General features: G+C 43.0%; 1 protein-coding gene across 2 annotated transcripts in view; it reads left to right on the forward strand.

Annotated features, from left to right (window-relative positions):
* Positions 1 to 8,773, forward strand: part of PEPD (peptidase D) — a 134,245-nt gene extending 125,472 nt beyond the window's left edge. For both annotated transcript variants that reach the window (XM_027466968.2, XM_072043961.1), the window contains one exon: positions 8,090 to 8,773. In XM_027466968.2, the coding sequence (XP_027322769.1) occupies positions 8,090 to 8,239 (150 nt within the window). In that variant the 3' untranslated portion in view covers positions 8,240 to 8,773. The remainder of the gene's footprint in view (positions 1 to 8,089) is intronic.
* The last annotated feature ends 3,535 nt before the right edge of the window (positions 8,774 to 12,308 follow it).

Below are 12,308 nucleotides of genomic sequence, written 5' to 3' on the forward strand. Positions count from 1 at the left end.
CATTTTGCCCTGCAGACAAAATGGTCTTTTCTTGTTATTTTTAAATGTACTTTTATACTTGTGATACCTAATTAACAAGGGACCTGTATTTTTCCATTGATTGAAATACCTTCTGTCAACACTGTACAGTTACGTGCCAGGTAGGAGTTCTATCCAATCCAAGACATGTATATGTTATGAAATAAGAGACTGAGATTCACATTCCAGAGTTACAGCAGCAGCAGTCGGGCGCTCCGTCCCAGGGCAGGAGAGTCTTACACTGTTCCGAGTCAGGCATTACAGAAAAACAGCAATAATTACTCTTAATGCCTTAATGCCAGAATGGCCTGAAACTGATTAATGTAAAACCTTCCCGTTTTCCTGAGGAATGGCCAATGGTCTTCATGAGCTCTCGTGCTTAAGGTATCACATTGCAGGGCTTATGTAGTAGCGTGTGTGCAGAAAAGGTTGGCTGACTGGGGAGTTAGCAGTGGTCCGAATGATCGTTTCCACTCAGAGCTGCTGTGTAAATAGAAGGGCCTTGTTTCTCCATGCTCTCCAGGGCATTTCCCATTCAAAACCACCACCCTAGCAGAATGTGTAGCAGTTGCAGTGGCTTCCAGTAGGTTTTCATTTTAGCAGAGCAAGCATTTGAAGGGTGCCGCATTGTTCTCTGGGCTTCCGTATTCATGCACAGAGAAGATAAAGCAGGCAGCTGTAATGCCCCATCCTTCTCTTGGCTTTTCTGCTAAATCTCAACACAGCTAACAATCGCTGGCAACGGCGGTGATTTTCTGGTATGAGAAGTCACTCATTAGGAATTGTCTGTTGCTGCCATACACTAATTTATCACTGTACGCCAGCCATGAGAGGGTAATTACTGTAACGTTCTTGGTCTGAGCTGGCTTTGAATCACCAACCCAGACCAAAAAGTGGTGTGTGCCATTACCAGCTGTGTGAGTCACTCAGGCTCCTGGGCAGCTGCCTCTGGAAGCTCGCTATCCGGTGTGAGCAATCTTATCAAAAGACGTGGGACTTTACCCTCTCTGCTATTTAATTCACTGCTGAGGTTTGGGACGTTATCTGTCTCTGTGTTGTTTCTTTATCAAGACTTGCCAGCCAGCCAACTGAGATACAGATGAATGAAAGGCAGTTAACTCTCCATTTTCTAATTTTGAACACATTATATATGGTACCACGCGCTGAAACATATTCTAAAGGAACACTGTAGTGCACTCATGTAGCTTAACACCACAATGAAAACAGTTTTAACTATTTTCATTTTTCTTGCAAACATGCTGTGGGAGGTTTTGGGCAGTTGAATTGATTCCTGGTGAGCTTTCTTTGGAAGCGTTCAGTGAAGCCCACATTTTTCCGTGATTTGCTGTGAATGCCCTCTCCATCTCTGCTGTCTTGAGGCATGCATGTGGCTCACCTGCTGTGTGTGTTTGCATGCAACAGGGATGGCAGCACAGCATCTCTACCTTGGTACGTCTTGCTGAATCAGTCACTTCTGTTCCAGAGATTCCAAACAAAGTCTAACTTTCTCCCCTGTTTTTTGCTTAGCTTCCTGTAATGATGACTTGTAAGGAGAGCTAGCCAACAAACTTTGCAAAAAGGGGGAGCTGCCCAAAAACGATTGAGCAAAAATCTAAATCTCCGATCCCCCTGTGAACAATACATTTTACTTAGAGCAAAAAAATAATACACACACACCCTGAGCCAGATGTTGTCACTTGATTTTGTCCAGGAGAAGAATGGAAATAAAATCTCAGACAGAAATGCATCTGAATATTTCTGAATTCTGCACAAAAGCTGAACAGTAATGCAATCAAAATGCAATTTGTGTTGTTGAGAGTGCTTAGTTATTTGCATGCTGGTTCATTTTAGAGTTTCCAGAATGAATATTTGTCTCAAACATATGTCAGAAAACTTTCTCTCTACATGATTTAAAGATCTTATGAAGCCCTGTGTTGTTACGGATGTGTAGTCATATGTAGTCATAGAAGTATGGGGATTAGTACTGATGGCAGTTCTAGCCAAGGAGATCACTACAGTCATGTCCAATGTTTCTTTAAGTTTGTAAGAAAAATATGTACTGAAAAAGGAAATAACTAGCTTATTTTCCTCTGCAGAGCTCAGCACTAATTAAAGTATTCTTAATTTGGTATGGTTTAATTCACTTCAAAAATGAACTTACATTAACCAAAGTAATACCACTGCAATTCTGAGTAAGATGATCCACACAGGGATTTGTGGAGTTTAATGAATTCACCTTGAATTCATGTCTTTTTTGGTTTTGGATAATTTTCTTGAATGTGACAAGTCTCTGCACTGAGAACAGAAGCCCTCTTGCTGTGCCAGAAAGACGGTAGCCATTTACTGTAATTCATGCTGTCTAGTGTTAGCTGTAAGAGATTATAAAAGCTTCAGAGCAAGGAAGAATAGAGAAAAAGAGAGTTTTTCCTTCTCTAACTGTGAATATCTGCTGGTACCCACCATCGGTGCTGGTGCAGCAACACAGCTGCACACATTCAGACCAGGTGCAAGGCAGCCCAGCCTTTCTGCCTACATGTAACGCAAACACACCCAGGCTGTATGGCTGTAACTGCTGCTCGGAAACCTCGTAATTTGGCCTCTTCCCAATCAGGAGTTGTTCTTGATCAAATACGGATCCCTCTGGAGCAAGGCAAGAGTTTTTGCTAAGGGAGCTGCTTCTGAGAGCTCACGTTGCCCTGTCTGAAGCCCTAAACTCATATTTGACAGACCTGAAGTCCATTTTCGGGTCCATTACAAGCTTCCTCAACCAATTTTGGGAAGTCACTCGGTCATATATACTTTAGTTCTGTGAATTGAAGGCCCAGTTTACTGAGGTCATAAACACTGTGGGGCAAGGGCTGCCGTCAGGCAGTGGCACAGCGCCTGTCCCAGGGCACCTCTGCTCTGCCCAGGCTCTGCAAGCGCCGCTCTCTTGAATAAACAGAGGTGCAAGTACAGCACATAGAGGTATGTATATGTGGTTGTATGTTTTGCTCAGGAAAAGCATTTGGTTCCTGAGGGAAGGGGAAATACCAACTCCAAATGCTGCCCTTTAGGGTTTGACATTTCCATTCTTCATAAGCCGATTTCTGATTCATGCAGTTCATATGATGTTTTCTCAAAGACGCAGTAAAACCATTCAGTCTTTTTTTTTTTGGCCATAAGTATTCAGTCTCTGTTCAGGCTATATTTTTCCCTAAGATTTGTAGAACCAGCACTGCACTTAATATGTGAAAACTGTATGTAACTTAGAGAAAACGCTCCATCGCAGCTGAATGTTGAATGAATTTGCAGATTTTTCTCACTTTAAAGTTCAATATCCAGCTCTTGAAGATCTGCAAAAATTGTTATATTTTTGAAACAATAGGACTTCGTTTATTCAGGAAGGAATGTTAAATCAGATAAAAAGCAGAAAATATTTCTCTGTTTTGCATCTCTGAAAAGATATTTAATTGCTTCTACCTTTAGCTCACAAAGCCATGCGGTTGTCTTTGTCATGATTTCTATTTTGCATCAGGCTGAGCTCTGTTCCTGAGCTTGTGGCAAATGTGTGTTGTGGAATGAAGTAGCTTACTACACAATAAACATTATAATGCTCATCTGCTTTTTAACATTTCACATTATGCAGCAGTAATAATGCTACTCAACATATTTTGGAAAAGTTTTCACAGAAAAGCAGTTATCTTCATGAAATATATAGCTTTCTTTAAAGTTTTGAGAAGTGATAATTACAGGCAGCCCAAAATCAGTGACTAGTTGCTTACAAACATTTACCCTTTTCTCTTAAGTTGTCTAATTAATGTAATTAGGTTAAACTAAGAGCAGTTGCTATTAACCTGTATTTAGCTTATAGTTTATTGCTTCTTTTTGAGGCTTGATGAAGGGAATGTGTGCCTGAAGCTTCTTTTTCCAGCTATATCAGTTGATCTAATAAAATGCATGGCCTCACCCTACAAATCTCAATCCTTTTTTATGAAATCTTTATATGTAGGCCTTTAAAATAAATTGTGCCTGACACGAGAACTTGCTTTTGAGTAAGAGAAGGGAGACTGGCAGCAGTGGATAAGAAAGAGTCCCTGCATAGCAGAGAGACTGTTAGCCTCCAGAGGAGACGTCTTGATGTTACCTCTCCATAGAATGTTGGAACAGGAGAATGCCAGATGTTTCCCTTGTCGTGCACCATACCCACCTCTCCCTAACTTTGACATAGGGGTGAGTCTATTTTCTAATCAATCCTCGTATATCCCCGTGAAGTATCGAAGTTGAACTCTGCTTGTGATAAGTTTGCTGTATTAAAAATTATTGGTGAGTCGATGGCTGAGTCCCCTCGTCTACATGCGTCTGCTTCTGCAGGAAACCAGCTATAAAAGCAGATGCATGGCTTCTTCAGCTGGCCAGAAGCACGTGTGCTAATTTACTCTGTGTGGCAGCACATGTGGCACATGCCCTGTAATCCTTTCCCAGGCAGGTCTCCTGCTCTAGGATCTTGAAGCGATAGTATTGCTGCCTTCCACAGCCATAAACTAGTGCTCAATAGATTAAAAAAATTGAGATGTGTCACCAGTGGTCTTTTTTAATCACATCTGGGATCTGTCATCGTGCAGATCTGGACTATTTAATTGGCTAAAATTGTTTCTTGACTCTCAAAAGCCTTTTATATATATCATCATCCAAAAGAAATGAATGAGTGCTACAACCCCCTTCGCTTGGAAGATAACACAAGAGGCTCTGGGGAGCATGACTGTATTAGTTAGTCAGGACAAAGTGCGAGGCTGTATATATAGCTGACAGCAGCATGGTGTTTAACTCCTGTGCTGTCCTTGGCTGTGCCCGCACAGCCTTGCTTTGGGACAGGCTTAGGTTCGTTGAATCAAGCCACATGATGGTCTGTTGCTGGCGTTAGGCAGTTGTGCAATCAAATGTATCTAAATAGATCATGCCACTACCCATGATAAGAAGAAGGCATTTTAGAGTCCTGACGTTCCTTTGCAGGAGTGCTTCCTGAAACATGCCATCTCATGCTGAAAAAGCAAAGTCCCCCCTGGGGTGTTTGCAGGGAGCCCCTAAGAGCCGCTGGTGCAGTGACGGCCCCACACCTCCCTTTGCTGTTCCTTTAAGCCGCGTTTGATTCCAAACCACGTTGTAGCCCTGAAACGAGCAGCACTGTGGAACAAAGAGCCTGCAAACAGGGACAGCTCTAAGAGCAAGTTTCATAACAACTGTCCCCCACTGGGAAAGGCAGTCCCAAGCTAGTAAGCCTTGCCAGCCAGATCCAGCATCTTTTGTCCATTTGGACAGGAGACAAGACCAAGTGCCGGGCTCTCCTGGAGGGAAGGTTTTGTAGGTCCTCTGAAGCTGCTTCTTGCTGTTGCTGAGTTTAAGCTCAGTGTGAAGCACTGAGGATGTGAACAGAAAAGCAAATGCAAAAAAAATTTCCCCTCTTGAGAACCTGTGTTCCTCTGCACTTGTGTTCTTTTTAGGTAAGGGGATCGTATGCACCAAGAGTGGGAAGTATTTCTTCTCTGTTATGGCAGGTGCACACTTCAGGTTAGATTCATCCAGTCAGAGGGATGGTTGGATCCTGGAGAAAGAGCTGGAGCTTTCCTAGGAGTGATAGGTGAGGCACTAGGGGAGTGGCACGTTCTTGCCTCCAGCAGCATCCTGTTGACCTGCTGAGCAGCTGGTGGGGATCAGTGGGAGACACAGGACTGCAGCAACCCACAGCAGCCTCCTAACAATCTTCCTCCTATATGCCCAGTCACTGTGTGTGGTACTCCAAACTTGTGGGTCTCCCCTGTCCTCCTATGTTTGGTAACTCCCAGTTTTCAGACGTAGATGGCTCCAGCCTCCCCTTGTGCTTTGCTTGTTCAGGGTCTTTTGCTTTCCACCTCTGCCAGAACCTCCCTTTTTGTAGTCCTAAGCCAGCTCCCATCTTTTTGTCCCTTCATCCTCTTACAGAATTGCCCATTTCCTGGCTCCCACCATTCCAGACTTTACCTCTTCATCCACTGTTTGTCAGTCCTGTCTGGCCTCTCTGTATCTCGCTTTCCATGGCTCCTTTCCTCACTCTAGCTCCATTTTCCAGCTCATTCCCCATCCTCATTTTCTCTTGAGGCACATATAGGGTGCAGTATTGACAGACACATTGCCCTACCTGCACTTCCCCATGTTAGGCTTGCGTCTTCTGCTCTGTTTTCAAGGCTGTCAGTCCTCTCAAGGAGTGCCCAAGTTGTGGAGAAAGCGTGCGATGCTGAACTGGAAAATAAGATCAATTTTGGTGTGTGGGTTTTTTGTTGTTGTTGTTGTTTTTTTCTGATCTTACTTGCTAAGCAGATGAATTGTGACTGAAATGTCTCTGTAGCAGATTCACTGGCGACTTTTAGCTCAAAGAGGTGACACTGTGCAGCTGGAGGTGCTTGGGAAGGGGCTGTCCCACAGGCAGTTCTAGCCTTAGTTCTAGTTCAGCCTTACTTCAGCTGAGTTACTTTGGCACTTATATTTTTGCTTTCCACATCAAAACTGTGCCCAGATCCATTTTCACTGGTGAAATGGGGTGTTTGGGCTTTTACAATATCACCAGACAGCCCTATCCCATGGATTCTAGCACTTCTGCACACTGACTGGATACCAGCAGGTTTTTGGCAGGGCCTGGAGAACCCAGCACCTGCAATGCGCTGCTATCAGAGGCAGCAGGATGGACACTGGGGGCTGAATCCTTGGCTTATTTTTCACTCAGATGGCAAAATTTGAAGCAATGAATCAAGAAAGCAACCCTGGTAAAATCTGTTGAAGTGCACAGACTTGTTCATTGTGTTGCTGATTTCCCCTTCTGCAGCCTGGTGTGGGCCTTTCAGACACACCGAGAGGAGAGGGACTCACAGCTTTCAAATTTACAGCTGTCCAAATCAAAAGTGTGAACTCAGTGGAGTTTGTTTATTTAATTCTGCTCTATAATACGCTTAACTTGATACCAACTAAAAGAAATAATCTGGCAAAGACATCATTAAACAGTTTAATAAGGGCTGGATGACTCATTTTGTTTGAACAAATGGATTATTTTGCAATCAGAAGTACAAATGTTAACCAGCTTTATTTTTAGTTGAAAATGTCAAGAGGTCAGAAACAATTAAAGCAACTGTAAGGTGGGAGTCCCCTGAGTTTGTGTTCTCTTGGATTTACACCTTACTAAAATTGCTTTTATTGCAGCTTAGCGACTTAGTAACATTTTTCTGATAAGATAACGGGAAATGACTATGTAGGCATATTTACTGGTAAGGAGAGATTAGAGTCAAACAGAAATGGAACATACTTTTCATTTTAACAGAACGAGAGCTGGAAAACTGAGAGGATCTGTTTTTCCCTTGCGTGATTTGAAGTGCAAAAATTGTATTTTAAAAGGAATGTCTGACCTGTTTAGGGTTTTCTCGTTGGCTCCAAATTCAGTGTTTTGAGTATCAGCTACAAGCTACTTCATATTGCAGCTCCTCCTTTGAAAGTTGGTTGTATTTAGAGAGAAGGGAATGTGGTTTGTAAGTGCAGAGTAGTTAACTGCAGCTCAGCAACAGAACTGCTTCAAGAACAAGCACTTCAGATGTTAGCAGGCACTGCTCTTCAACCTGTCCCTAGCGAGCTGTGCACTAGCAAGTTTGGAGGCAAATTCAGGGGGAAATGTACCTTTTTCTGCTCTTGATGTCAGAGGGCGGAGGTTTATTGGCCCCATGTAATTATGCAGCATGAGCTCACTGATGCAGCATCTCACTCAGCCTGTCCCTGGGGCATCCGAAGCAGCAGAGGCACCACCTGCGTCACCTGCAGAGCCACCGCAGGGGAGGGGAGCCTCTGTGGTGCCGGGGCGGGTGGCAGGAGCCTGCAGCCCGAGGGGGATGTCGTCCTACAGAGCTCTGTGCTGCTGCGGTGCCGAGGGGAAATGGTGCTGCTTGCTTTATGGTCTGCCTCTGTTCTGTCAACAACTCAGACCAAAATGCTCCTCTTGTTCCCACTGCCATCGCTTCCTGATGTGCTTCTCATCTCCAGCTGGAATACCTTGATAACTGCATCTTCTCTGTAACAGGTCCGGATCGAAGACGACATTGCAGTGACAGCCAGTGGAATGGAGCTGCTAACGTGCGTCCCACGTACTGTTGAAGAAATAGAGGCTTTCATGGCAGAAGGCCAAAGCAGTGTCAAGTCATTTGACTCCTTGTCCAGCCAAAAGCAGTAAACTGCAGTGGGATACTTAATGTCTCACGCTAATCAGTCATCATTCTGATTTAATGCTGTGGCATATAAAATGCATCTAATTCTTAATAGCAAGAGAAGCAGGCTGGCTATTAGCTGGAATGATTCACTAATTAAAAATGAAGGTAGAAGGCTTCAGCACTGGATATCCAGGTAAACCAAATGTTGCTGCTTGCAGTCAGCAGTTTAAATGACAAGTGCCACCTGAATAAACCCTGCTGAATAATCGGTGGGGCTTACACTTCTATCGGAGCTTAGCTCTGACATATCTTTCTTCCAATGAAATCTGAATTTTGATGATATAGACTCTTTAAAGTAACAAGTGGATTATATGAATGCTGTCAGCAGTTACAACAGTCTAAGTCATTTATTAAACTTCAGCACAAGTATTGCGAAAAAGAAAAAATCAGCTATTCTTAGTGGACACAATGACACGTATATTTTTCTTATGGATCTTATTTCAATGAAAATGGAGTAAACAGAATGAAATTTTTATTAAAATTCATCCATGGCATCATTTGTGTTCACAACTTTGTGTTCATTATGTTCTTCTGTTGCCATTTCCTCTTCTTTATCTGACCTTTCTACCAATTTGTGCTCTGGAAACTTTGACCCATCATTAGACAGATTTTTCTGCTCTGGATAATGGGTGTATTGATCCTTCACACACAGCTCAGTGCTTATTAGATTTATCCATCTATTTGTTCCTTAAAAATGTAGACCGCTGTGGTGTTCGTGAGCCTTAAAAATTTCAAGAAGGAAGTATCTTTGTTACAGGGATCGGGGTCATTTCAGCAGCATGTGCTCTGTGAAATTATAGTTCTTTTTAACTGCCCAGTGCTAGTAGGTTCAGAATTAAATAATGTAAATTTTATTTGGATAGACCACAAACATATTAATAATCATCATAAAGTGATTTTCCATTCATGCAAGATTTAAATTACCCAGAGAGTCCTTTCTTTACTGTAGGTGAAGCCTGCGGGAGAATAAATGCTCTTCTTGCATCATAAAATAGTCCTGGTTGTTCTCACTACATAAGAATAATCTTCCTTACTGAACACATCATGCTTACGTTCATTGCTTATGAATATGTGAAAACTCCTGTTTAGTCTTCAGGCTCTTTTGCACAGTTGGACTATGAAGCAGCTTCAGAGCATTCTTTCCACTGTACCTGGGGCTCTGGAGTCACAGCAGCATGTCAGAGCCCTTCCATGTCTTATCATTTGCCAAGGGAAGATTTTCCCCTGCGAGGAGATCTCAATCATCTCTGCATCTCCTGTCCTGTAGATGGTACATGAGCAACAGGATCTGGGGGCCTGCAAGCTCCTGTCTTATATGGGGTGTGCAATGCAGCATGGGCTTCGAAAGTGTGGAAAAGAACTGTGTTGCTGTTAGATCTGAAATAAGTTCTTTCAAAATTGTTAAACACATCACTCTTTCTGCTAATTGGGTTGATCAGAGTGACAAGGACCTGCTCTTCATTTCTAAATGCTTGGTGACCCATTGCCAAATAGGAAACTTGACGTGTTAGAGGCTAAAGAATCACATTCTGAAATAATCCAGGGGACGTTATAGGCTCATTTTTTAGTAGAGTGACGTTAAACATATTTACATTTTTTCATAGGTGGTTTGGCCGTGGTCTGTAAGAGGTAAGTACAGGAGGTTTTGAGCAAGAAGGGGAAGGGATGAGGAGGGAAGGACGTATGATCAGCAGCTTTACATGCAACTGTGCTAACACTTTCTCTTGCAGTGACTGGCAGGCTCGTTGCCTGAAATGCAGTACTCATGCAAAAGGCTCAATCTTTGCTTTGTTGAGAATAGATTTAGTTTGTGCAGATACACAAGCACAGAAACCTGCTGACACTGCTCCAGGCACGTCTCCCCTTAAACTTCAGGAGGTTTTTTCAGTGCGAGACCGTGCTCACGGCCTCGGCCTGCTTCCCTCTGAGTCAAAGTACGTTTCTGTGGTGTGCTCTGAACACACCCAGGAGCTCACTCACTGCTTTGGGCACTCTGAAACCTGCAGTTGCTTTGGTTCAATAGCAGTTACTATTTTAAAGTAACACTTCACAGATTTTCAAAAAAAAATAATTTGGAATTGTTTCAAGTAAGCTGTAACCCCAGTGTAGTTAATAGGCCTTTCCCTGCCTGTGATTAATCTTGGCAAATACTGGTCTCTGCTGCTGCAGAACAGGTCGAGCAATCTGGTGTTGTGCAGGAGGCAGAACTGGTTTTGCTTCGACATGTACCAGCGAACAGGAGCTCTGCGGGGAAGGCGCTCGCTCACGTAACCGGCTGCTCTTTTGTTGTGCTTGCCCAGGATGGGGAAGCATTGCAGTCAGGATGTGCACTGTCCTCCATTTTCCTTCCTAATCAGGCCCGTGAACTCGGTCACTAGAAATTTCACCCTTCCTTCCAGAGCTCTGTTCTGTAATTATGATAATTTTTATCCACTTAAGCAAAAAGTGAATTGGAATTATATTTTTATATTAGAATCTGTTGGGGGGGAGGAGGCAGGGAAGAAGGCCTTTAAAAAACGCAAAATGATATTTAATACATTTTAAATGTATGGGGAGGAGAGAATGCAGGTTATGACAAATTTTCTTTTTGGCTACATTAGGATTTGTTAGGCTGTTATCTGTATTTTCCCAAATGCCTTTCCCCCCTGGTGCAGACTCAAGTAGAGTCGCACCAAAATAGCAGAGTGCATTGTGTTGAGCAAGTTGGCTGTTTAAAAGGTCCAAGTAGTGAGCTGATATATTTAAATTGCTTCAGCTGCCTGGGGTTGGAGCCACTCTGGGTTTATCTGCCACGCAAATCATGCTGTTGCAGCAACGCAGTATAATTAACGTGGTAGAGCCTCCTAGTGCTCGTGGAAGTTAGAGTAGGGAAGTTCTCTTACAGTAAGAAAACAGCAATCAGGTTTACAGGTGAAATGTAGAGCATTGTAGCACTTTTTCTTGTTGTGAGAGGCACTATGTTCTGTCACAGACTATAACTGCTATTAAAAATTGTATCAAAAGGAAAATATTAGTTTTTATAGGACTATACTAAAATTTTCTTGTGTAGGTATGTATTTATTACAAATTTTCCTTAGGAAGAAAAGAGGTTCTTCTGAGTCGCTTCACTGTGAGAGCTCTCCTGTGCCTTACTGAAGATGCTCGGCTGGATGGGGCTGAGGCGCTTTGCTGCCAGTGGCCAGGAAAGCCTCACCTCTGCCTTTGATCCGCAGGGGGCTGAGACAGCTGTTGTGGCAGGAAGGGGTTTAAAATAACAGGCTCCTGCCTCTCTTGCAACCAAGCTCACACTGTGAGCAGATATTATTTTTTTAAAAAAGTAAAATCTCTGGTCTGTGGCCTCGCATGTTGAAAGTGACATGCTGCACAGTCTGGATGCTTCCCTAGGCAAACACAGCAAGTGCATGGACTGCTAAGCCGGAAAAGTCATTGTGCAAACTAACAGCTTTTTGTAACTCAGTGGTTTTGTTTTAAAGAAGGAAGTGGAACTGGTGATGTCAAGATGTTGAAGTGACCTACCCGAGCATTCTAGGTCTCCATCAAAAGTTTTATTCCTACTCAAGAGATTTAAGAAATCATTCATCTAGAAGTAGCCCATTTTCACCAAAATCAGAAAAGCGAGAGAGATTTGGAGCTCCTGGTTAGGTTGTCTGGAGAGAAACCCACATTAACCTGTCAGACCAATGGCAGGATAACAGGGCGATGTAGTCTCAACTCGCAGAGCAAATAGAAGAGACTAGCTCCTGCGTTTTGCACCAGAGCTTCTGCCCCTCTAACAAACAGGGTGCAGTCAGGTCATCTTTATCCTTCTACAGCTGTTTTCCCTGCCCACATTCCCACGACCTATCATAACCTTTTAATTGTAATACAGGTTCAGGAAAGGTAGCTTTTTTTTTTTTTTTTTTGAGGGGGGGTTGTTGTTGTTTTGGTTTTGTTTGTTTTGTTTGGTGAAATTGGGAATTTAGCTAAAATGTAATTAGTTTCCAACTCTCCTTCCCCTGAATAAAAACCTAAGTAGAAGACAGTAATGGAGAC

Source organism: Anas platyrhynchos, chromosome 12 (genome assembly GCF_047663525.1).
Source record: "Anas platyrhynchos isolate ZD024472 breed Pekin duck chromosome 12, IASCAAS_PekinDuck_T2T, whole genome shotgun sequence".
In the NCBI taxonomy this organism is placed as follows: Eukaryota; Metazoa; Chordata; class Aves; order Anseriformes; family Anatidae; genus Anas; species Anas platyrhynchos.